General features: G+C 45.3%; 1 protein-coding gene across 1 annotated transcript in view; it reads right to left on the bottom strand.

The window, feature by feature from the left end:
- FAM161A (FAM161 centrosomal protein A) overlaps positions 1 to 24,617 on the bottom strand; it is a 29,920-nt gene extending 5,303 nt beyond the window's left edge. Inside the window, exons 1-5 of the mRNA XM_078784887.1 lie at positions 24,537 to 24,617; positions 24,310 to 24,422; positions 7,365 to 7,678; positions 5,180 to 5,429; positions 505 to 1,112 (exon numbers count right to left, since the gene is read on the bottom strand). Coding sequence (XP_078641013.1) covers positions 505 to 1,112; positions 5,180 to 5,429; positions 7,365 to 7,675 — 1,169 coding nt within the window. The 5' untranslated portion in view covers positions 7,676 to 7,678; positions 24,310 to 24,422; positions 24,537 to 24,617. The remainder of the gene's footprint in view (positions 1 to 504; positions 1,113 to 5,179; positions 5,430 to 7,364; positions 7,679 to 24,309; positions 24,423 to 24,536) is intronic.
- Positions 24,618 to 25,246: the final 629 nt, after the last annotated feature.

Consider the following 25,246-nt stretch of genomic DNA (forward strand, 5'->3'; position numbering starts at 1 on the left):
TGTCTCCTGCTCCTTTTATCTTGTTTTATGTGTCAGTTTGTCTTTTTGTGATTTATGTTAGCTCTTACTAACATAAATTATGTTATTTATGTCTTAAATTATGTCATAAATTATGTTAATTATGTCTTACTAACATATTATTATGTTATTTATGTCAGCCTCGATCTTGTATACAAAAAAAAACAACAAAAAAACCTCTTTTAGTCGCCTCTTACGACATGCAGGGATACGGTGTACCTATTCTAAACCGGGGTACACACCTGTTCAGAAAATGTGAGATTGACACAAATAAAAGGACTGTATAACAATATAAGTGTAAGTTCTCTTGGGTAATTGCTATAGAGCGGCCTGCATTGGATAAACTTTTTTTTAAAATAAAAAAATTTGAGGCACGTCGAAGATAGTGGGTGGAAGGTCGACCAGATTGCATTGCAATGCCAGATGACCAAGGAACATGATCATAAGGAACGCACTTTTAAATCCAGGCTACATTCAAACTCTGACCTTTGTCGGCGACACGGGTTGGTAACAGCAGGTACAGCATTCCCCTGGGATCTGGGCCGACGAGAGCCTTGAAATCCATCTTTCTGTTTCGATTGCAAATCTTTGACGACTTGCTTGCAGACCTGCCTCCGAGGCACCCGTCTGGGAAGTGCTGGCACCCGAAGAAAATGTTGAGCTTGCGGCAGCTCTTTGTCCTTCGTGTGTTCATCGGCTGTTGAACCGATGATATTTGATGGCAAAGGATGGTGTTCCAACTGTCTGTGCCTGGGTTTCTCTTGCTGAAAATCATGATATTTCAAGTACACATGAGAAATGGGTTTTGTGACAGCTGCAGTGTTTTCTTTAATTACCCGCCAACTGCAGCACCGGCGCTGAACATGCTGCTGGCTCATGTTGTCGAACAGTGGTAAGTGGGTATTGGTGGGAAGTTGAGCGGCTCGGAACACCTTTTGGCATGCCTCTTCCTCCCTTTGTTGTTTCTCTCGGAGATCTCGTTCAAGTGACAGTGCGGATCGAGTTCTCGAGGCCTGTTGTCGTCGCTTCTCCTCACGAATAGTCATGCGGAACGGCTCCGGCTTAGTCACCCAAGGGACGTGCTTCTGAAGCTCCTGGAAAAATTCATTCTCAAATTTGAAATATTGAATTCTTAAAATTAACTACAGATCTGGTAAAAGCTAAATGCATGTTGTAAAAAAAAAAAGCAACCCCCTTATTTATGCATGCTAACAAGGGGCCATCCATATGTTATGTAATGCACAGGGGTCACACAGCCTTACAAGATTGTGAGGTGGTGGTGGAGGTTGAGGGGTGGTTGTCTCAAAAGATTATGTCATTATTGGAGGGAGGGTGTCTTTTCTCACCGTTACAAAGCATTGAGTGGGGAGGGGTCGAAAATTGCCAAAAATGCATTATGTATGGTAATATCTGGACACCCCCAAAAGATGCACCATGTGTGCGTGTATGTACAGTACAGTGCCTTCAGAAAGTATTCACCCCCTTGACCTTTTTCACATTTTGTTGTTTTGCAGCCTGAATTTAAAATGAGATTTTTTGTCACTGATCTACACATTATACCCCATAATGTTAAAGTGGATTTTTTTTATTATAAATTTTTGCAAAATAGTTAAAAATGAAATGCAGAAATATCTAATTTACATTAAGTATTCAATCTCCAGCATAACAACATCGAGTCTTCTTGGGTACGTCTGTATCATCTTTGCACACTTGGATTTGGGTAGTTTATCCCAATCTTCCTTGCAGATTTGCTCAAGCTCTGTCAAGTTGGATGGGGAGCATCGGTGAACAGCAATCTTCAAGTCTTTCCACAGATTCTCAATGGGATTCAACTCTGGGCTTTGGCTGGGCCACTCAAGGACTTTCACGTTCTTGTTCTGAAGCCATTCCAGTGTTGCTTTGGCTGTATGCTTGGGGTCATTGTCCTGTTTGAACGTAAATCTTCACCGCAGTCTCAGGTCTTTTGCACTCTGAAGCAGGTTCTCCTCAAGGATTTCACTGTATTTGGCTCCATTCATTGTTCCCTCTATGCTTACAAGTGTCCCAGTCCCTGCCACTGAAAAGCATTCCCATACCATGATGCTGCCACCACCATGCCTCAAGGTAGGGATGGTGTAAGATGGGTGATGAGCTGTGCCCGGTTTCCACCAGACGTAACACTTTGCATTCAGACCAAAGAGTTCAATTTTCATCTCATGCGCGGACTTCTTATGCGCGGACCACAGAATCTATTGCCTCATGTTCTCAGTCTTTCACATGCCTTGATGTGAACTCTGTATCATCTTTGCGTCAAGGAGTGTGAATACTTTCTGAAGGCACCGTATGTATGTATGTATGTATGTATGTATGTATGTATGTATGTATGTATGTATGTACGTATGTATGTATGTATGTATGTATGTATGTATGTATGTATGTACGTACGTATGTATGTATGTATGTATGTATGTACGTATGTATGTATGTATGTATGTATGTACGTATGTATGTATGTATGTATGTATGTATGTATGTACGTATGTATGTATGTATGTATGTATGTATGTATGTATTTATGTATGTACTATGTATGTATAGTACTGTGCAAACGTTTGGGTTATTCCAATGATATTCAAACTTAAGGGAAATTCACAACAGTCATATGTATTTATTATTGTAAATTACAAGCTTTCATCAATGCGCATGAAACAAATTGCTTCAGTAAATAACAAGGGCAGTGCCATTTTATAGAATCAGTTAATACTTTGTGTGTCTGCCCTTTACCTTCTTGAGTGCACTCACTCTTTTACCCATGCTTCCTGTACATGACTGGGGCACTGGGGCAGGGTGCAAGGGATAAACAAGATGGACACCACAGACTTTCAGGAAACAAAACGGAATTTGAAGAAGATGGATTTGGGGTGGATTAATGGGCGTAGAAAAATGACATATAGCACGATATCTCAAAAAGTTATGCATGGATTCGGACAGAACTTGGTGGAGGATTGGAATAGGTGACAATAACAAGGTGAGATTTTGATCAAGGTCCAGATGCAGATCCGGCCTATCAGTGGTCCTCAAAACATAAACTGCTCAACCTGACAGAGTTATGCGCTCTACCGAGTGCCCTCCTAGTTTTCTTTGTGGGAAGTGGATATTACTTGTTCATGATAATATAATATGTAGAGCAAAAAGAAAGCATTACATTTTTCTGATCTATTTTCTCGATTTCAAGGTAACTGTGATATAAAATTTACTTTCACACAAACTTGAATTATCTGTCTACATTGCATACCTCTTACTTCCCACAAGTGTTAAATGGGGAATAGCACCACAAAAGTGAAAATAACCGAAACTTTTGCACAGCACAGTACTATATACTGTACATTCTGATTCTGGTGTGTCATATATATATATACAGTCACGTGAAAAAGTAAGTACACCCCATGTAAAGTTTTGACTTTTTCAACATATTTCAACATACAGCTATTTGATCTTCATTTCAACAATATTGATAGATAAAGGTGATAAAATATAACAAATATCATTAAACATTTACATTTTGTAGTCCATTGTATAATTTAAATAAACATAAATGCAAATTTCGCATGTGGAAAAAGTAAGTACACCCTTGGCTCCAATAGGTGGTATTGCCCCCTTTGGCAGAAACAACCTCAAGTAGGCGTTTCTTATAACTGTATACCAGTCTCTGACATCGACTGGGAGAAATTTTTGCACACTCCTCAATGCAGAATTCTTTCAGCTGTGCGATGTTTGAGGGGTTTCCTGCATGCACAGCTCGTTTCAAATCCCCGCACAACATCTCGATGGGATTTGGATCCGGGCTTTGACTTGGCCATTCCAGAACCCTCCATTTCTTTCTTTTCAGCCACACCTTGGTGGATTTACTGGTATGTTTAGGGTCATTGTCATGTTGCAAGGTCCACCTTCGGTTGAGCTTCAACTTTCCGACAGATGGCCTCACATTATCCTCAAGCACCCTCTGGTACAATGAAGAATTCATAGTGGATTATATGATGGTGAGCTGCCCAGGCCCTGATGCAGCAAAGCTGCCCCAAACCATAATATTTCCACCACCATGCTTTACAGTTGGTATCAGGTTCTTGTGGTCAAATGCTGTCTTTGGTTTTCGCCAAACATGTCTTCTGGTACTGTGGCCAAATAGCTCTACCTTTGACTCATCTGTCCAGAGCGCATTGTTCCAGAAGTGCTGGTCTTTGCCTAGGTGTTCATTGGCAAACTTTAGTCTTGCCCTGATGTTCTTTCTGGACAGCAAAGGTTTCCTCGTGGCACACCTCCCATGTAGATCAAATTTGTGCAGCCTCTTTCTAATGGTAGGCTCGTGCACTTTGACATCAACAGTGGCAAGAGCTACCTGTAGGTCCCGTGATGACATTCTGGGGTTCTTAGAGACTTCTTTCAGCATCTTGCGGTCTGCTCTCGGGCTGAACCTGCTGGGGCGGCCTGGCCTGAACAAGTTGGCAGTTTTTTGGAATCTTCTCCACTTGTAGATGATCTTCCGGACAGTCAAATGATTGATTTCAAATTGTTTGGAGATCTTTTTAAATCCCTTCCCAGACTCGTAGGCATCTATAACCTTCTTTCTGAAGGCCTCAGAGAGCTCTTTTGATCGAGGCATGGTGACGCCGCACACTTCAACAACAAAGAGCAAACCAAACGAAATGTCTGAGGTTTAAATAAGACAGGTTCCTCCAAGATCCTCTCTCACGATGTCCAAATCATTTGCACCTGAGCTGGTGCACCTGATTCTAATTTTAGGTATTTGAAGTAGTGATAAATGTAGGGGTGTACTTACTTTTTCCACATGCGAAATTTGCATTTATGTTTATTTAAATTATACAATGGACTACAAAATGTTAATCTTTCATGATATTTGTTATATTATATCACCTTTATCTATCAATATTGTTGAAATGAAGATCAAATAGCTGTATGTTGAAATATGTTGAAAAAGTCAAAACTTTACATGGGATGTACTTACTTTTTCACGTGACTGTATATACTCTGTTACAAAGCGTTAGTGCTGCCGAAGCAGTTTCAATCATGCAAATAACGCATGGCAGAGAAGCCACAACCTGGTAGAATAAATAGACGTTGCTTTGCAAATAAAGTCAGTGTGAATCTATCAAGACGTCCTTACCTGTGCACCATAGCAAACAATAGTGGTGTCTTCCACTAGAGGTGCCATCATGTGTGGGGTATAGCTGGTCACTGAGAAACCATCCCACATTCGGCTCAGCCTCTCCGTGAGAGGTGTCAAATCGAAATCTGCCACCTTATCGATAGGTTCGTGCCTCGAGTTCTCAACCGCCGAGTCATCAGATTGCGATTCTCTACGCAGGTGTTGCTTAGTCCCACCGAGTTCTCTGTCCCTTGGACTCGTTGCTCTCCTGCCAAGACATAAAGTTAGGCGAGACTTTGCCGCAGGACTAACTAGTGCGCACACAGGTGGATTTCACAAACATGTTAAATTTCTTGACTGTAGTTTCAAATTAGCCATCATTTTACACCAGCAATGCAGGAATTGTAAAGTCTATGTATTTGTGATCGCCAAGGGTAAGCCTCCCCCAGCTTACCACTGGCGATCACCTGTGACTTACCCTTGGCTCCCAATCCAATAATGGCCATGTTTTTTTTGGACTGCCATATGACCTTGAAAAAGTGAGGTCACAAATGTTGAAAAAAATACTTCAGTGCAGGTACGTTATTATGTTGCAAAAACATCTTGGACGGCCAAGCGGTCTTTGAGATTCAGCATTGATAGAATTGAGCGATGACAAAAACTGTTTTGTTTTTTTCCAGACTGCCATTTGACCATGACTTTGAACTCTGAGGGGTATGATGTAAATCAAGGGTAATTTGCCTTCATCTAGGTCAAGGCTATGTTTAGAGGGGAATTCTGTTCTGATCGGACAAACCTTAGTAGAGTTATGGTGAAAAATGTTAAAATGTCTATAATCGGGTCATGACCTTCAATTTGGGTCAAGATTTTTAAAAAAAAGTTAATCCTGCATACTTTGTGAACCTTGACCTTTAACGCGGAGCACAATCATGTAAATTCAGCATAAATGCACCTTGTTCTTGGTTATCTAGAGAGTGCAGTTTTGTTCTTTTCAGACAAACCTCAGTCAAGTTATGGTGAAAATGTTAAAATGTCTATAACTGGGTCATGACCTTAAAATGAAGGAAAAAAAATAAAAACATGTCGACCCCGCATTCTTTCTATTCGCATTATTGATGTAAAATTTGATTCCGAAAGTCTCAGCTGACTGAGATGCAGCTTGGAAATCGATACACCTCAGAAATTGATACACCTCAGAAATCGATACACCTCGGAAATCGATACACCTCGGAAATCGATACACCTCGGAAATGGATACACCTCGGAAATCGATACACCTCGGAAATTGATACACCTCGGAAATCGATACACCTCAGAAATCGATACACCTCGGAAATTGATACACCTCGGAAATCGATACACCTCGGAAATCGGGAGTGTAGAAAGAAAAGAAACAAATAATTTCTAAATGGTGGTTTAATACTCCAAGAGTTCTATCTAGAAACTCCATTAAAATCTGGGGGCACCAATTGTGGAAATAAACCCCACAACAGTACAAGTCTCCCTCTATCCTATAGGGGAAGCTTAATTCCTAAACTGGATGGAATCAATGGAAACGCTGATTGGGGAATGCTACCTGCTGTGGGAAGCAACGAGGAGCTGAAATTTCGGGCATCAACCCTTCATCAAAGCAAAAGAAAGAGGTAATTCGCTCCGACGAAGGGTTAATAGCCGAAACACAAGCTGCTTGCTTCCTAAAGCGGGATGCTTACCTTGATCAATGTTCTGTTGATTTAATATATTGTTCTACCTGTCCGCATATTTGTATTTATCTGTATTTAATTAATTTAATTTAATTTAATTTAATTAATTTAATTAATTAATTAATTTAATTTGTATCATCTGTATTTAATCCTGTAAGATTGTCATGGGGACCACAAGGCTAACCCCTGCTCTTGCAGGGAAAATGGCCTTAAAATGCCTGTTGTTTGTTCTGCCTGTCCGCCAACGCAGACCAACATGACTTTACAAGAAAGACCAGTTCTCCATTCTAGTTCGCACAACTGATTTGGATAGAAGTTCCCACACTCGTAGCTGAAGTAGAATGACTCTTTCGAGTACAAGTGGAGACATTTGTTTGAACAGAGAGAGAGAGAGAGAACGCAAAATTCGCTTAAAATCACGTTTTGTGTGGAAAAGGTAAATGTTGCACAAAAACGATTCAATTAAAACAGTGAACATTACAAAATGCTGTGAATTTAACCTCGAGCTCTCCCAATGCGTAGTCTGACCGTGTAACCCTCCGCAAGGTGCCATCCCGTTCTCATCCGAAAGGCAACACCTGTACTCGGGTGGGCTCATTGCCCGATCTCTAGGAGGAAGCATCGCCTGAACAAGGCCCAGTCGGTGAAGGCTCCGTTTGTGGAGTTCTTGCAGCTCCCGCAGGTGACAGGAGAAGTCTCGCCCATCCAGGTTGGTCGCTTCTGTGAGCAACGTGTCGAGTAGGTCAGCTGCTCGACGGCGTCCGTGAGTGAGAGCCCTTTCAATGTCAGGTGGCGCATTATCTCTCTCCATCGTCTGTCATATCGACGAAAAACACAAAGTACTTTCACTTAACACCCTCCCATAGATTTTACAACAGTGGCAAAGCTGTACGAGTATACTTAAATTGTTCTATATTACTATAACTAACAATGTGCCCACGCTACGAACGGGTGGGAGGCCAGAAGCAAACAGACAATGCAGAAACAACGAATGCTAAAGCACGAAACCAATAAATTCCACATTCCCGTAGCACCTTCAGTCGCACGTCAGACATGGACAGCAAGTTCGTGAAGGACTTCCATGAAAAACGTAGCCGTTCGCAAACAAACGGGTGCGTTTGTTCCGTACCCAGTCAATGGCGAATCTGCACATGGCGATCCGCGAATTCACGTTTAGAAAGTAGAAACCATCACGGCATTCCGTCATTCGCTTGAACTCGATATCTCTTTTTTCATTCAAAACAGCACAACTCCAATCACAAATTAAATAATATTAATATAAAAAATAAACTTTTAACAACATTCGTGACAGAAACAAATATTTAAATCCTGATGTGAAGTTCCATATGGTTGGGTGAATACAATTACGAATTCAAAATCGTAATTGTATTCACTCAATTCCAATCATCCATTTAGGCTATGAGCCAGACCCCCCAAATTGACCGGTCGGTACCATACAGATGGAGTAAGGCTCATTGTGATTTTTAGCAAGATATATGTCCCTAGATATGAAAAAAAAGTGATAGCAGTGTATAACTCTCGGCCATCTCTGTGTTATCACCCGAAATATTATTATACGCCTGCTTCGCTTTGCCAAAAAATGTGATATTTGCTAAAATTGGAATAAATATGTTTTTAAGGACCACAGAGTGCCGAGATCGAGATCGAGATCGTATTTGTTCGAAAGATCATGATAAACCTAGAGTGTGGAGCAAGTTTGCATGCATTGTGAAATATAATGTAGCTGATGTTACAAACCTACTTTAGGATACTAGCTAATACCAAAAATTACACTGAGATACCAAAAGTAGTAGATGAATAAACCTAAAATGTTCAAAAGCTATGTTTCGTTCCAAAATATCAAAATTAGGGGGTATGGTTGAACATATTTTGAACTTTGCCAAAATATGTGCCCCAAACAACCACCATATTACAAAGTAATGATATATTCCAATGCAGTGGTTCCTTGCGAAGATTTTGAGGGGTCAAATGTTACTCTGGAGTTTTCATTTTTGAAATATTGACAAAAATGTACAATGTGAATTCTGAACTCGAAGCGATTTCGACCACTTTTTCACTAAATTTAACATATTTTTTGTCATTATATCAATATTTTGATAAATAACCCCCACAAATGTTCTATATTTCTATTACTATATTAGTTGGCATCCAGTATGCAAATTATTGGCACTCTGTGGTCCTTAAAAACATATTTATTCCAATTTTAGCAAATATCACATTTTTTGGCGAAGCGAAGCAGGCGTATAATAATATTTCGGGTGATAACACAGAGATGGCCGAGAGTTATACACTGCTATCACTTTTTTTTCATATCTAGGGACATATATCTTGCTAAAAATCACAATGAGCCTCTGTATGGTACCGAACAAACCCCCTTGGCTCATAGCCTATAGGCAGGGACAGAAATACAAGTTTGTGTGGCAAGGGTGCCCGGAGGGTGTGAATGGTGTTGGTGTCCTGTTTTCTGAGGAGTTTGCAGACAGTGTGGTGAGTGTGACTGGAGTGAGTGATAGGTTGATGATGGTGAAAATGATGATTGGAAAGCTCTTGGTGAACGTCATCTCGGGATATGCTCCGCAGGTTGGTCGGAGCGATGAAGAGGACAAGTTCTGGTGTGCGAACTGATGGAAAACGTGAAAGATGAGGAAGTTGTTGTGGTAGGAGATCTAAATGGACATGTGGGAAGGAATATGGACGGTTTTGAGGGAATTCATGGAGGTTACGGATATGGTGTGAGAAATGGAGAAGGTGAAAGGATTTAGGAGTTTGCTGATGGAGCTGATTTGTTGATTTGTAATACTCAGTTCCAGAAACAGGATAATAAGCTTGTTACATACACGTCAGGTGGGTCGACGACAACCGTTGACTACCTGATGGTGCGTAGGCGAGATAGGGGGCACCTCCGGGACACAAAGTTGATCCCGGGGGAGGAGGCTGTTTCAGAGCACCACTTGGTTGTCTGTGACATAAGGGTGAAAGGTGCGAGGAGAGCTTGGCGGGTGAAGTACCAACCGAGAATGAAGGTGTGGAGGTTGATAGAGTTGACAGTAAGGGAGGCATTAAAAGAGAGGCTGAGTAGGGTAGAGGATGATGTGGTTGAGCTTGAACGTGGTTGGATGTCAATGAAAGATAGTCTGTTGCGAGCCGTTGGTGAGGTATGTGGATGGACAAAAGGACCACCGAGGCACTCGGAAACATGGTGGTGGGATGATGAAGTTGGAAAGAGGATTGACGAGAAGAGGAAGAAGTTCAAGGAGTGGCAGAAGGCGAAGGGTATGGGTGCAGAAAAATCAGAGCATGAAAGTTATAAGGCAGCCAAGAAGGCTGCAAAGAAAGAGGTAGCAAAGGCGCAGGAGGCATGTAGGAAAATGTTCGGAGAACGCTTGGATTCGAAGAGGGTCAGAGAGCGGTATTCAGGATTGCAAAGCAGATAGCGAAAGAGAGGTGTGATGTGATGGGGGTGAGTTGCTTGAAGGATGAAGTGGGACAAATCGTTGTCGACCCAGATGGAATTAAAGGAAGATGGAAAAGATATATGGAAATGCTGTTGCATACAGAGAATGAATGGGATGGCAACATAGAGAGTAACCCAGTTTTCGGACCGACAGAGAAGATAACTGAGAAGGAAGTTGAGGAAGCGATAAAAGCAATGAAGAGTAGAAAAGCGGGAGGGCCGACAGGAGTTGTGGGAGATATGTTGAAGGCAGCAGGAAGTTGGGGTGTGAAGAGAATGGCAGAGATCTGTAATCTTGTGGTGAAAAAGGTCGCATTCCAGTGGATTGGTAACTGAGTACCCTCATCCCTCTATACAAGGGGAAAGGTGACCCTCTGGAATGTGGCTCGTACCGAGCGATAAAGTTATTGGAGCATGGAATGAAGGTATTGGAAAGGGTGTTGGGGAGGAGGTAAGGAAGAAGGTGAACATCGACGAAATGCAGTTTGGATTTATGCCAGGAAGAGGAACGACAGACGCGCTCTTTATTGTGAGGCAGTTGCAGGAGAAGTACATGGAGAAGCGGAAGAAGTTGTTTCTTGGGTTTGTTGATCTGGAGAAAGCATTCGATAGGGTTCCACGCGAAGTATTGACATGGGCATTGAGGAAGTTAGAAGTGGAGGAATGGTTGATCAGAGTTGTGATGGCAATGTACAAAAGAGCGCGCACAGCTGTAAGGACGAAGGACGGGAACAGTGGTGAGTTTGAGGTGAAGGTGGGAGTGTGCATCAGGAGTCGGTACTAAGTCCACTACTATTTGTCGCTGTGATGGAGGTGCTGGCTCAGAACGTAAAGGAGGGTTTACCATGGGAGTTGTTGTGTGCAGATGATCTGGTGTTGATTGCGGAAAGTATGGATGGACTGAAGGAAAAGATGAACAAGTGGAAGGAATGTATGGAGACAAAAGGTCTGAAGGTGATGGCAAGTGGTAAAGCATGTGTTGAGGTGGAAAGAACTGGGAAGTGGCCATGTGCTGTGTGCAAGAAGGGTGTCGGAGTGAACTCCATTCAATGTGCAATGTGCGCTGAGTGGGTTCATCAAAAATTTATGGTCTGAGAGGGTCATTAACCAGTGTGGCAGCTACATTCAAATGTAAGGTCTCGCGAGATCTCGGAGACGGTGGGAGGGATTTTCGAAGCTCCACACGGTCTCCACGTTTTTCGAAGTTAAGTCTGTTCACAATTGTATTTTGTCGAAACTGTATTTATCTTTCGGTGTGTGAAGTTATTGTGTGCAACTTTGGTTGTTTCTCGGTGTTTATCTTTCATAAGTTGATCGTCTGTTTGCTGTGTCGTGTCTTGAGGCCTTGTACAGTGTGCACTGTACAACCTTGAGGCTTTGTTTTTCTCTCAGCGGTCCGTCGTTTGTGATCCGATAACTTTCGTTCTCTGTATTCCCAGGCTTTTCACCCATAGCCTACTTCCTTGTGTAAATCTCAACTCAAAAAAAAAACAAACAAAAAAAAAAACAACAACATTTCCTTCTCTGTTCTCATTCGTTTATTCATTCTTATTCGTTCGTTCGTTCTTCGACCACGTGTTTCTCCCCAATTTCCCCAGATAGTTTTCACTCATTAACCTTCAATGTTTACACTTTCCCCTCAAGTTATGTATTCCGTCATATTTTATAACACCTTTTTCTTCTTCTTCTTTAAAAGGCTGCTTTCGACTTGCTCACCAAATCAATTCATCCCAAAAAAAATATCCATCTCCTATAGTGCCTTTTTTCTACATTCCCTAAACTCTCCTGCACTCCATCCTCCATCCAGCGTCCTTAAACGTATTTTTAACTCGAAGGTCACAAGAAACTCATTTTGCAATAAATGTTCGTTTCCCATAAATCGTACACTTTCAAAAATCCAATCTCACCCCTCCCCTCCAAATCTTCCCCATAACCCCTCCCCTCCAAATCTTCCCCATCACCCCTCCCCTCCAAATCTTCCCCATCACCCATCCCTTTCAAATCTCCCCCCTTGCCCCCTCCCTCCTAAACTACCCCCTCACCCCTCCCCGCCAAGACGCCCCCTCGCCCCTCCCCTCCTAGACTCCTGCCTCACCCCTCCCCTCCAAATCTCCCCCATATCCCATCCCTTTCAAATCCCTCCCCTTGTCCCTTCCCTCCCAAACTCCCCCCTCACCACTCCCCTTCAAATCTCCCCACCCTCATTGCTTCTCAATTTCCCCCCTCTCACTCCCCCTCCTCAAAGCGTCCTCCCCGCTTCTTCCCCCTTCAAACTCTCACCTCCATCTCCCCCAACCTTCTGCCTCGCTCTTCCCCCTCCTCAAATAACACCTCATTGTGGCTCACCCAATCACCATCAAACCTTTTGTCCGCCCCATCCTTCCCTTTCTCCGAGCTATTCTGAAATCTCTGACACACCTTCAACAGCTCTCCCTATCTCTTCCACCTCTTCCACATCTTACCCTACCCCTCCTCCCCCCTGTTCTGTATCTGATGCTCCCCCTTCCTCTTCATTAACGGTATGGACCTCAAACATCTGGGGCCTTCGTTCAAACTTAACTGATCTCTCCATACAGGTTGCTTCTGTCAAACCAGACGTGATCTGCTTAACAGAAACTTTCCTCCTTTATGATGTCTCTGATTCCATAGTATCTCTCCCGGGCTACTCCCTCCTCCGGTATGATAGACCTGAGCCTCGTCCTGGAGGCGGGGTTGCTATCTTTATCAAAAACTCTCTTCCTCACTCGCCCTGCACTGCACTCTCTCCACCTCACCCCCAGGAATACCTCTGGCTACGGCTTCCCCTTCGCTCCCACCTCTTGTTCATATGTGTGTTGTACCGTCCACCAAACAGTGATGACTCCATCTACATCTCGCTGTCTGATGATATGGACCAACTTCTATCTACTCATCCCAACTCTCTCTTCCTCATATGTGGTGATTTCAATTGTCACCATGCCAGTTGGCTGGGTGTGGGTACCTCTCTCACCAGCCATGGCTCTTCAGCAAAGGACTTCTGCGACTCACTGGGACTGACACAATCTGTTAATTTCCCGACCCGGATCTCAGTCAACGGAACATCTTCTCTTCTGGACTTGGTTATGACTAACTTCCCTGAAAATGTCTGCTGCTCTTCTTCTGCTCCGATCGGATCATCTGATCATGTCCTTGTTAAAGTGGACATCTCTCTGACCATCCTCAGGGAGCCTGCTCAGCGTCGACGAGTCTGGCATTTCACTCAGGCCAACTGGCACGGTCTTCAAGCAGCCATCAATCATCTGGACTGGTCTCCCATCTCTACCACCTCTGACATCAACTCATCCTGGGAATTCTTCCAAAGTAAATTGCTCTCTCTCATGCACAGATTTATCCCATCTCGTCTTCAGTTGTCATACCCTTCCTCCCGTCCATGGTACACGGAATCTTGTGGTGAGGCTGTTGCCCAGAAACAACTTGCCTTCGTCTCCTGGAAAGCAAATCCAACGGAAGGAAATCTCATTTCCTTTCACAAAGCCCGAAACAAGTGTGTGTCCACCCTCAGGAGAGCCAGGAAACAATATCTCTCCGTTCTCAAGACCGAACTCTCTTATCTGTCTCCCTCTTCCAAATCCTGGTGGCGTCTGGTCAAATCCGTTTCTGGTGTTTGTTCCCCCTCCATCCCCTCCCTTACCTCAAACGGCTACACAGCTGACTCCGCACGTGAAAAAGCTGAATGCCTCAACTCTGTGTTTGCCTCTAAATCTTGTGTCCCAAACCCATCCCTCTCTGTACCCACCATACCCAGTCGTACCCTGCTGCTCCTGGACTCCGTGTCCTTTCCTCCTGACAAGGTGGAAAAGTTTCTGTCAACCCTCGACTCTGATTCTGCAACTGGACCCGACGGCATCAGCCCACGGGTCCTAAAATCCTGCTCTGCTGCTCTATCTCACCCTCTCTCTGTTCTCTTCACCCTCTCTTTTGCTCAAGGTCAACTGCCATCTGCTTGGAAATCAGCCAACATCACCGCTTTGCACAAAAAAGGTGCAAAAACAGATCCTAGCAACTACAGACCAATCAGCCTTCTCCCAATTATCAGCAAAGTCATGGAATCCATCATTGCTTCGGATATGAAATCTTTCCTCTTCTCCAATGGCTTGATCTCTGATCATCAATTTGGTTTCAGACCAGGTCACTCTACTCTGGACATGCTGCTTCTGCTGTCTCAACAATGGATGGAGGTCCTCAATGCCAAACAGGAAATTAGAGCGGTCTCCCTCGACATATCACGTGCCTTCGACACGGTCTGGCACCCCGCTCTGCTCACCAAACTCTCCTCCTTTGGTATCCATGGAAATCTCCACGCATGGCTGGCGGACTTCCTCTCTAGTCGTCGTCAACGTGTGGCCCTGAATGGGTTTCTCTCATCTCCTCTTCCTGTTCAGGCTGGAGTTCCCCAAGGCAGTGTTCTGGGCCCCGTGCTTTTTCTGGTCTTCATCAATGATCTCTCTGACTCTCTCGAAAATCCTCTCTATCTCTTTGCTGATGACTCCACTCTCTGCCGCTCCATTCCTCTTCCCTCAGATCGGCAGTCTGCTGCCTCATCACTCTCTGAAGACCTGGACAAAATCACAGACTGGTCAAACAAGTGGAACATGTCTTTCAATCCTGACAAATCTCACACTCTTACTATGTCTCTCCGAAAAGATCGACTGGACAACCCTCCCATCTACTTTCTCAACAATCCTCTCCAAGAAGTTCTGTCGCTCAAGATTTTGGGTCTCACTATCTGCCATGATCTTTCTTGGGAAAACCACATTTCCAAGCTGGCCTCCAAAGCCAGTCGCCGACTGGGCATCCTCCGTCGTGCGAAGTCCTTCCTCGGCACACCTGAGCTCCTCACCACATACAAGGCTTTCATCTGCAGCTCAATGGAATACTGTTCTCCCCTATGGGCCGGTGCTCCTGCCTCACACCTAGCTCGGCTTCACGCTGTTGAAACCAAAGCTTTCAGAATTATTGGAATCTCCCGCGATGAAGCTATCTCTGAGGGCCTTTCACTCACTCACCGCAGGCAGATAGGTGGTCTTTCTGTCTTCTACCGACTCCTCTCCGGCCTTGCACCCCCAGCTCTCTCTGTGCTCTGTCCCCCAAATATTCCTACAGGTCGCACAAGATCTGCCAGCAACCCTCTGATGGTTAAACTGCCGAAATCTCGGCTCTCTGCTCACCTTCACTCTTTCATTCCTCTTTTCTCCCGCCTCTGGAACAAACTCCCTCACTCCCTTCAATCCCACTCCTCCCTCCAGGTCTTTAAAACAGCTGTTCACCACCATCTCTTATCTTCCCCCATCCAAAACCTTGATCTTTTCTACCCCCGCTAATTCACCCCAGATCCACCTTGTTTGAAATTCCAACTTCTTTCCTGGAAGTCCTGGCAGTGTCCATATGTTTTATACCTCTCCCACTGCCCCCTTCCCATGCCCCCCCCCCCCCCCCCAAAGCCCTCGCCCTCTCTCAGATCTCTCGATGTCTCCATGTCTCTCGGTCCCTGCTCTCAAATGTTGTGTTTGTGTCCTTCCCCCTCTCTCCCCATCTTGTCTACCGCTCCCGATGTTATATGTTTTATGTGTCGGTTTGTCTTTCTGTGTGATTAATGTTCGCTCTTTCACGAGCCTCGATCTTGTATCCAAAAAAAAAAAAAAAAAAAAAAAAAAAAAAAGGTGTGCACAGAGGGAGCTGCAGATGGAGGAAATGTTGAGTTGGATCTTGGAGACGGCGTGAAGCTGGAAGGTGTGAAAACATTTTGCTGCAGACATGCTGAATGGAGAAGGTGGATCAGACTCGGCAACAGTTGCTGGAGTGAGATGTGCATGGAAGACATTTCGGAAACTGAGTGGCGTGCTGATGAGGAGGGGAGTGTCGTTGAAGCTAAAGGGAAAGGTGTATGCTGCATGTGTGAGAAGTGTTATGACTTATGGGAACGAGACATGGGTCATGAATGTAGAGCAGCAACGAAGGCTGGAAAGGGTGGAAATGCGAATGGTTCGGTGGATGTGCGGAGTATCGTTGAGAGAGAGGAAGACAAATGATGAATTGCGAAAGATGATGGGAATAGAGCCTGTGATTGATGCTGTGAAGAGGAACAGGTTGAGATGGTTTGGTCATGTGTTGAGGAAGGATGAAAGTGACTGGTTGAGAAGAGTGATGGAAATGAATGTAGAAGGAAGTAGAGGACGGGGAAGACTGAGAAAGACTTGGCTAAATATGATGGAAGAAGAAATGTGGGCAAGGGGGTTAACAAGGAGAGATGCAGAAAATAGGGCAAAATGGAGAAGATTGTCATGGGGACCGCAAGGCTAACCCCCACTCTAGCAGGGAAAATGGCCTTAAAATGCATGTTGTTGTTGTTGTTACTCCAGGGGTTCCCAGGATTACCCACCCAAAATTTTGTTGCGATCGGTTCAGGCGTTTTTGCGGTACCTGCGAACGGACAGACAGACAGACAGACAGACAGACAGACAGACAGACGGACATTTGGTGAATTAATAGTAAGATTACTATTCCAGTCCTGGCTGTCTCCACAGACGGATGTGATTCTTTCTGCTCAGACAAATTATATCTCCAAAGCTAAGGATGCCAGAGAGTCAAACGTCTCTCCAGCATCAAACTTCATCTGTGCTTCTGTGTCCATTTCATGTGTTTGGGTCTCAATTGGGTAACCACGTGTGCATGTATGCCTTATATAAGCCCCGATTATGACTCATAAGTCGGTCGGCCTTGCTCATGAGCTCGACGTATTTCCGAGCCCACAATTCTGAAACCGACGCAAGTTTGTAGCAAGGAGCAGGATTCGCCATCTTCCACTCCTCGGGATAAAATAAATAAATAAATAAATACAGTACTTGCGTACTCGGCCTGGGAAAAAGAATCGATTACCCGGTTGAAATGGATTGCCTCCATCGGAACCGGGAATCGAACCTTAAATTCTACAGAGCCGATTACCCGCCTGTAACAGTTCCAAGTCTCCGGAGTTGATTCCTACTAAGCCTTATATCACTTCGTCCATCGAGAATCCGTTCGTCGTTTCAGAAAATCATATCAAAAATTCCTCCTGTCATTCTAAAATGAGCACACGTGTACTCACGAACTGTGTGCACGTGTGTCAGACTTCTCCTTCCGAGATCCAACAGACAGCATTAGCCTATTATATCTGTATAAAGAATTGTGAAATTCCAAAAAAGTCATCATATTTCTTAACAGCAAATGAAAAGAGTCCAGAGCAATTGAGGAGCGTTTTTTTGCCATATCGGAACTCTGGGTCAATTTTTATGCCTCCACCGACAAAGTCGCCGGAGGCATTATGTTTTCCGGTTGTCCGTACGTCCTTCCGTCTGTACGTACGTCTGTCCGTACGGGCTTAACCTCGTTTTTCTCAGCAACCATATGTCCGATTGAGACGAAACTTTCAGGGTAGGAGTGACACCCAGGCAGAATGTTTTTATGATAATTGTGATGTCATAGGTCACATGGTATGGCAGCCATCTTGGATTAAAAGCAAATAATTAAAAAATTATTTCTCAGAAACTGCTAAATGGAAAAATTTGAAACTTGGCACATTGTCAAGTACTTCCAATGAGGAACAAAAGCATGATAATGGTGACATCATAGGTGAAGTGGTATACCAGCCAAAAATGTTTCAATCAAATTCCTTATCCTAAAAATCTGAAATTGCATGCACATGATCAATGACCCATTTGTATTGAAATATTAAATTTATGACATCATAGGTCAGATGGTTTGGCAGCCATATTGGATTGAAGGAAAATATTAAATAATTATATCTCTGAAACCGCTCACCCTATCGATGCAAATTTTTTAAAATGTCATCTAACAGCACTGCTGCATATAGTTTGAAAATGACGTCTTAGGTCACATGGTTTGGCAGCCATCTTGGATAGAAAAACAAACCTTATCCGATCAACACAAAACTTCACAAATGTGATCCCCTACCCATATTTATGCAGAGTGATGGCATCTACCCGTTGTGGGACTATGTGGAGGCATATTGGCGACACAGTCACATTGTTCTCGTTTTTTAAATATAAAATTGAATTTTTTTTTACAAATTTTCCAGATGTTTGGATTAATTTGAAGCAACTTTCACTTATTTTCTTTCCCAGGAGCATTACCATGTTTCAGGGTTGGATCATGACAGGTGACGGCATTGGCTTTTTCCCTGTGTGAAAAAAAACTAGGAAGTAGGAATGGACATGGGGGACATCCTTGGAAAGAAGAATCTGCTTCGAAAAGCAGGTGCGTCATCGAGCATGATCTGGAGCTTCTTTGGATTTGAAAAGAATCCCGAAAAACCGAGCGAGATTTTAAATCCGTAGCAAGTTTGATGCGTGCTCTGCAGCAAGAAGTTGTCTTACATGTCAAATACCTCTGTGATGCATAAGTATCTGAAATTATTCCATCCAAGGGAAGCTCGTGGTTGTGGAATGGAAAGTCATGATAAAAGTGACCGAGATTAGTCACAATCATCGGCAAATCGGAAACAATCCACGAGCACCATTCAGGATCACACGAGCCTGCTCAACAGTCACTTCTGGTAAACTAACCCTCCTCCACAAGTTATCCTACTATTATTAAATAAGCAGATTCTCTGTTTGTTTGTTTGTTGTTCTTTGTAGGTTTGAAAATTATACAAAAAAACAGGGCTGGGCTGATCACCACATTTTGCGTAAGTGTTGGTCGTACCCACGGTCGGGCCATGGGCACAAGGAACGCGCACAAACTATGCCAGGGGGAGAGGGAAGAGGGAGGAAATCGACTTACAATTTTTACACGATCTAAAGAAATTTGCATACATGTTGGCAATACTCAGGGTAACCGCCCTTTCCCCCTGCAACTCATTTTTTACCCATGAACAAAAATTTTACACTTAAGTTATTTCTCTTTATTCCCTCCGCCACCAAAGATGGATTCAGTTGTGCGACTCCTTCTTCTTCTTCTTTCGTATGCAGCACGTGGCCGCTGTTGCAGACTGCAGTGCCACATGCAGGTCAGAGTAGAAATTTGTAACTTGTTTAGGGTGCCGGCGATGACTTGCCTACTCTTCATAAAAGACACCTCGGGGAGGAAATCTTTCATCCCAACAGATCACATGAGCAGACGGAACACCCAGTTTAACGTCCGATGTGATGTCAAACAAATTGATGCGTCGCCCAGCCTGCAAAACACGAGGGGTGTGTTCCGTTGGCAAGCAGCTTGCTATCGCTTTCCAAACAGCCGTTCCGTATCAACCGCTTTCCAACCGTACCACTCGGCAAGTGGAGCAAGCGAATAAGAAAGGTGTTTCGTTATGTTATAGCAGAAATGGCCACGGTGGTGGCAATAAGAGGATGAACGAAGAGAGGATGGAGAGAATCGGGTCAACCTGTGCGTAGGTATTAAGAGGTAGGGGAGGAGGAGGGTGGGTAGGGGAGGAGGAGGGTGGGGGTGGCGTGTGTGTGTGTGTGTGTGTGTGTGTGTGTGTGTGTATGCGTGTGTGTATGTGTGTGTATATGTGTATGTATATGTATGCGTGTATGTATATGTATGCATGTATGTGTGTGTATATGTGTATGCGTGCATGTGTGTGTATGCGTGCGTGTATGTGTATGCGTGTATGTATATGTATGCGTGTATGTGTGTGTATATGTATATTGTGAGAAACCACCGGTGAAACCACCTGTTCTCACCCAGATTTGGTGCCCCGCCCACCGCGTGACGTGGCCTCCTTGGAGCCTCACGCGATCGGGAGGCGATTCGGCACGTGATTGGTGGAGGGTAAGAGAGCGCGGTCGCCATCTTATGCAACGGACGCGACTGGAAGGCTCCGAGTGGGAAATAGATAAAGGGATTTCCCTTAATCTTCACGACAGCCGCGTTGGGCTGATCGTTTACCGTTCTGTATTTTACGAGTGAGTAACTCCGGAAGAGAACGAGTGATTCCCGGATCTCGTGGATTGGAACCGTGAGTCAGATATTGCCTGCGTCGTGTTGGAGCTGCTGGCCGACCGTTCCTGCAGGCCTTGTGCAGTGTATTCCATTCTGTTACCATTTATGGTTTTTGTGATCGAGCCAATAAAGCATCGTGCCTTACCCCTAGAAGGCCGATTAAAACACAATTGTGTTTATTGAGTTCTCTCTGTCCACTCCGTGGACTACTTGAAGCCCGGACATTAACGTCCGTATTCCGTGCTGGGAACCATTTCACAGCCGGGATCTCGACAAATGGGTTGCTCGTCCTAGGATCCTTCAAGTGAGAGACATTCGAATTGAGACGGGAATTCGGCATCTGCATCTTCTCTGCATCTTCTCACCAGCGGACGCCGTCTTGGAGGAACTTTCTCGCCGTAGGACGCTGTCTTGGGTGGTGCTTCACTGCAGAATAAGTGAGCCTCGGATCCCTCCAAACAACCGACAAAAAAAAAAAAAAACGTGAGTATTTGTACGTGGTATTTTTCTCATTGGCAATTTGATGTGCGGGTGATATTGTGTAGTTCGTGTCGTATTTCCCCAACAGAGCGTTGTGTTTGAGCGTTGTGTTTTGTGCCTTGTCTTATGATAACTCGTAGCCAAGCTATGTCGACCAGAGAAGTGAGAGTTCAACCTGATCATGTTGACAGTCACGTGGGTGGCGATGTGAGCGACGCAAGCAGCCTTGACCCGGTCACTCAACCCGAGATGTTAGGAAGCGATTCCATCATGACTAAATGCATGCGTTCGCCCTTCTGGACCGGGCTGACTCCGGTTCAACAACTTGACATGTATAACAGGGAGAATGACAGGGCAGAGGCAGAGCGTGCGGCAGCAGAGAGAGAGCGTGAGAGAGAGAGAGAGCGTGCGGCAGCAGCAGAGGCAGAGCGTGCTGCGGCAGCAGAGAGAGAGCGTGAGAGAGAGAGAGAGCGTGCGGCAGCAGCAGAAGCTGAACGCGTCAGAGAGCATGAGTTGCGAATGTTGACTGAACGACCGCGGGCAGAGGGGTCTGCTGCAAGAGTCCCGGAAACTGTTCATGTTCGTTTGCCGGACTGGACGGGAGACACGAAGCCAGAAGCGTATCTGGAGAAGGCGGAGAAGTTGTTGGCTGCCGGTGGCATTGATGAGAGCTTGTGGGTCGGCCATCTTGTGAGCCATCTATCTGAGAAGGCGAGGGAGGTATATGCGAGGATGGCAACCGAGGACGCAAACAAATACAGGGCATTGAAGGCCGAGATTTTGAACGCCTATGCGGTGTCCGCGTGTATTTATAGGAGAAATTTTTTCAGCTGGACTCGTCAGTCCAGTCAAACCTATGAGGAACATTCGCGGGCCTTGTTGGAACAGCTGCAGAGATGGTTCAAGGGGAGCAAGGTGGAGTTACCTCAAGCGGTTGCGGAACTCCTGGTGCGTTACCGTATCGATCAACAGCTTCCGCCTGACTTAGCATTGTTTCTTGTCGACAAAGACACTGTTTCCTTGGCAGACTGCGTCAACCTTATTGATAAACATGTTTTGGCGTGCAAAATGCTGCAAGTCACGCAGTCGCGTCGTAAGACGGAGGAGTCTGCGATCAAGACCGCCCCCCGTCGGCCCGGCGGCTGGATCGAGGGGAGGGGTTCTCCGATGCCCTCCACTGGTGGCGGTCGCGAGCCGCAGACCAGGGCAGGGCCCTGGTGCGATTTCTGCAAACGCGTGGGGCACGGTGAAAACCGCTGCTTCTCTAATCCCGCTAGTCCGGCCTACCGAGGCAACCCTCCTGTTAAGTCGGAGGGAGATCAGTGGAGCTCATCCGCCGGGCCCTCGCACACGACGGTGGCATCGGTGACCGAGGTCACTGCCACCGAGGCTAATTCCATTCATCCACTGTACCAGGATTATTCAGGGACAGCCTTAGTGGGTGGCCCTGATTCGAGGCTGAAGTTTGAGGCCCAATACCTTCGGGATACTGGGGCGACACGGTGTGTTCTCCGGGCGGGGGTAGTTCCGGCCTCTCAGATGCGTTATACCGGCGAGTATACCCTCCTTCGGGGCATTGACCGGGTTCTTGGCCGGTATCCCCTTGCCCTCCTCGAGGTCCGGAGTGACATTTTTAAGGGTCCAGTGACCTGTGTGGTGGTACCCTACTACCCGATACCCGGGGTCTCCTTGCTGATTGGCAATGATGCCATGGAGGAGTCATTGACTCTGACCTGTGGGGGGGTCACTAGATCCCAGAGTAAACAGGCGGAGAGAGTGGCGGAGTCAGACATATCTTCACTCTGGCCCGAGGAGCCTAGCGCCTCGACTCCAGTTCCCGACGGTGACGTTGCGTCAGCTGAAGTCCACCCGAGCCTCCCGTCAAGCCACCCTCAGGTGCCGTGCTCCTCAGGGACCGCTCCCGCCATGTCGCGATTCAGCAGGAACGCTAATGCTAAGGTATATGTGGGAAACCTGGGCAATGGAGCAGCGAAAGCCGAGCTAGGGAGGGTCTTCGAACATTACGGACCACTCCGCAACGTATGGGTTGCTCGAAACCCACCTGGATTTGCAGTTGTTGAGTTTGAAGAGCCACGAGATGCTGAAGATTCGGTCAGAGCCCTTGATGGAACGTTAATTTGCGGATCGCGTGTGTGCGTCGAGATGTCGAATGGCATGTCGCGGCGGCCTCGTTTCAGATGCCCTTTGGTCCGCAGGCCTTTCGACCCGAACGATCGATGTTACCAGTGCGGTGAAAGGGGTCATTACGCATATGACTGTTGTTCTCGACACCGGAGGAGTACCCGCCGCTCTAAGTCTCGGCCCGTTTCCTTCCTGTCAACGCTTCCCCCAACTTGAGTTTGGCCCCCTTGCCTCTCTATTGTGCTTTGTGTGAAGTGTAACTCTTGTAGGGTAGATATTAATGTGGTGTATGGTGTTAAAATTTGTGTGTGAAAAAAAAAAAAACCAAACTGGTTCATTGTTAACCTGTTAATGCCTGTTAATTGCCTGTGCGTTAATAATTGCGTTATTGTTGCGCTATTGCGTTGCGTTGTTGCGTTATTGTTGTTAATAAGTGTTAATAATTGTTAATTGCGTTAATTGCCTGTTAGCGATTACCGCCATCATCTTGCCATGTGATTTGCACCTACTACAAATACTGGTTTTAAAAACGCCGTCTATTCGACGGGGTTTTTACTTAGGGGGGGAGGACTGTGAGAAACCACCGGTGAAACCACCTGTTCTCACCCAGATTTGGTGCCCCGCCCACCGCGTGACGTGGCCTCCTTGGAGCCTCACGCGATCGGGAGGCGATTCGGCACGTGATTGGTGGAGGGTAAGAGAGCGCGGTCGCCATCTTATGCAACGGACGCGACTGGAAGGCTCCGAGTGGGAAATAGATAAAGGGATTTCCCTTAATCTTCACGACAGCCGCGTTGGGCTGATCGTTTACCGTTCTGTATTTTACGAGTGAGTAACTCCGGAAGAGAACGAGTGATTCCCGGATCTCGTGGATTGGAACCGTGAGTCAGATATTGCCTGCGTCGTGTTGGAGCTGCTGGCCGACCGTTCCTGCAGGCCTTGTGCGGTGTATTCCACTCTGTTACCCTCCGAGTCCCGGAGATCGTCGATTGGAACCGCGAGTGATCTTGCCTGCGTCCTGTTTGGAGCTTCTGGGGCCGACAGTTCCTGCAGGCCTTGTGCAGTGTATTCCATTCTGTTACCATTTATGGTTTTTGTGATCGAGCCAATAAAGCATCGTGCCTTACCCCTAGAAGGCCGATTAAAACACAATTGTGTTTATTGAGTTCTCTCTGTCCACTCCGTGGACTACTTGAAGCCCAGACATTAACGTCCGTATTCCGTGCTGGGAAACATTTCACAGCCGGGATCTCGACAATATGTGTATGTGTGTGTGTGTGTGTGTGTGTGTGTGTGTGTGTGTGTGTGTGTGTGTGTGTGTGTGTGTGTGTGTGTGTGTGGGTGGGGTCCCGCATTGCAAGTCGCACCTTGAACTGTTGTTCGTTACCGGAGAGCCTGTGTGACACCAACAGTGACGGTAAATGTGGACCAGGAAGTCTCCAAACGCCACAAACGTCGGTCAATCACAGCGCTGGACAAGCTGTATGAGACAGGACAAGGAAACTCTGTATAAACAAACACGTACAACAGATTGAAACGTCCCAATAATAACCACGATGTGTCTTAGTAGTGTTAATAAAAGGCCGCCATCTACCGGGTAGTTTTCCCAACCAAAGTGGCATAAAAACGGCTAACGGCTTTCACCGCAATTCAAATCCCAAACCGGAAATGCTTCTTGTTGTTGTTGTTTCAATATCCTTGTTTTTTCAGCGACATATTGTCCTTGCATCTTCAGGGATGACACCAGGCGTGTGTTCCATTACAAATCAGCTCATAGAGCGCTCGCCAAGTGGTTTAAACACTCAATCAAGCACTCCGTTGAAACGGTCGCTAAGGAACGGCTGGCTTGGCAAGCGATAGCAAGCTGATTGGTTAATGGAACATTCTCCAGAAATTATTGTTAGTAATTAATTTTTAAGAGCCTACTTCAATCAAGATAAATTGCACAATAATACTGTAGTATATTGTTTAACTTTTATTGAAGAAACAAAACGAGGAGGAAAACAAACATGAGAACCAACCGAGCTAATTATTTATTAAACACACCTTCAGACCACTCAAATATTACTTCAATAAAGAGGACTTTTTCAAGATCCATACCGTCCCTCGTTTATCTTTAAACATTTTCTTTTCTATTGTTAGGCATAAATAAGAGTTTTGTTATTTCACTAATAGATTTGGCCTTTTCTATAATGTGTGCATTTAATTTGTTGGTTGTCGCTCTTTTTCCCTTGTTTAAATCCTCGATATCAATCTGTTTTTCGTACAATAAATAGTGACCATGATAAAGTAATCGGCAGCTGT

The sequence above is a fragment of the Myxine glutinosa genome, chromosome 9 (genome assembly GCF_964187855.1).
Source record: "Myxine glutinosa chromosome 9, kmMyxGlut1.1, whole genome shotgun sequence".
Lineage (NCBI taxonomy): Eukaryota > Metazoa > Chordata > Myxini > Myxiniformes > Myxinidae > Myxine > Myxine glutinosa.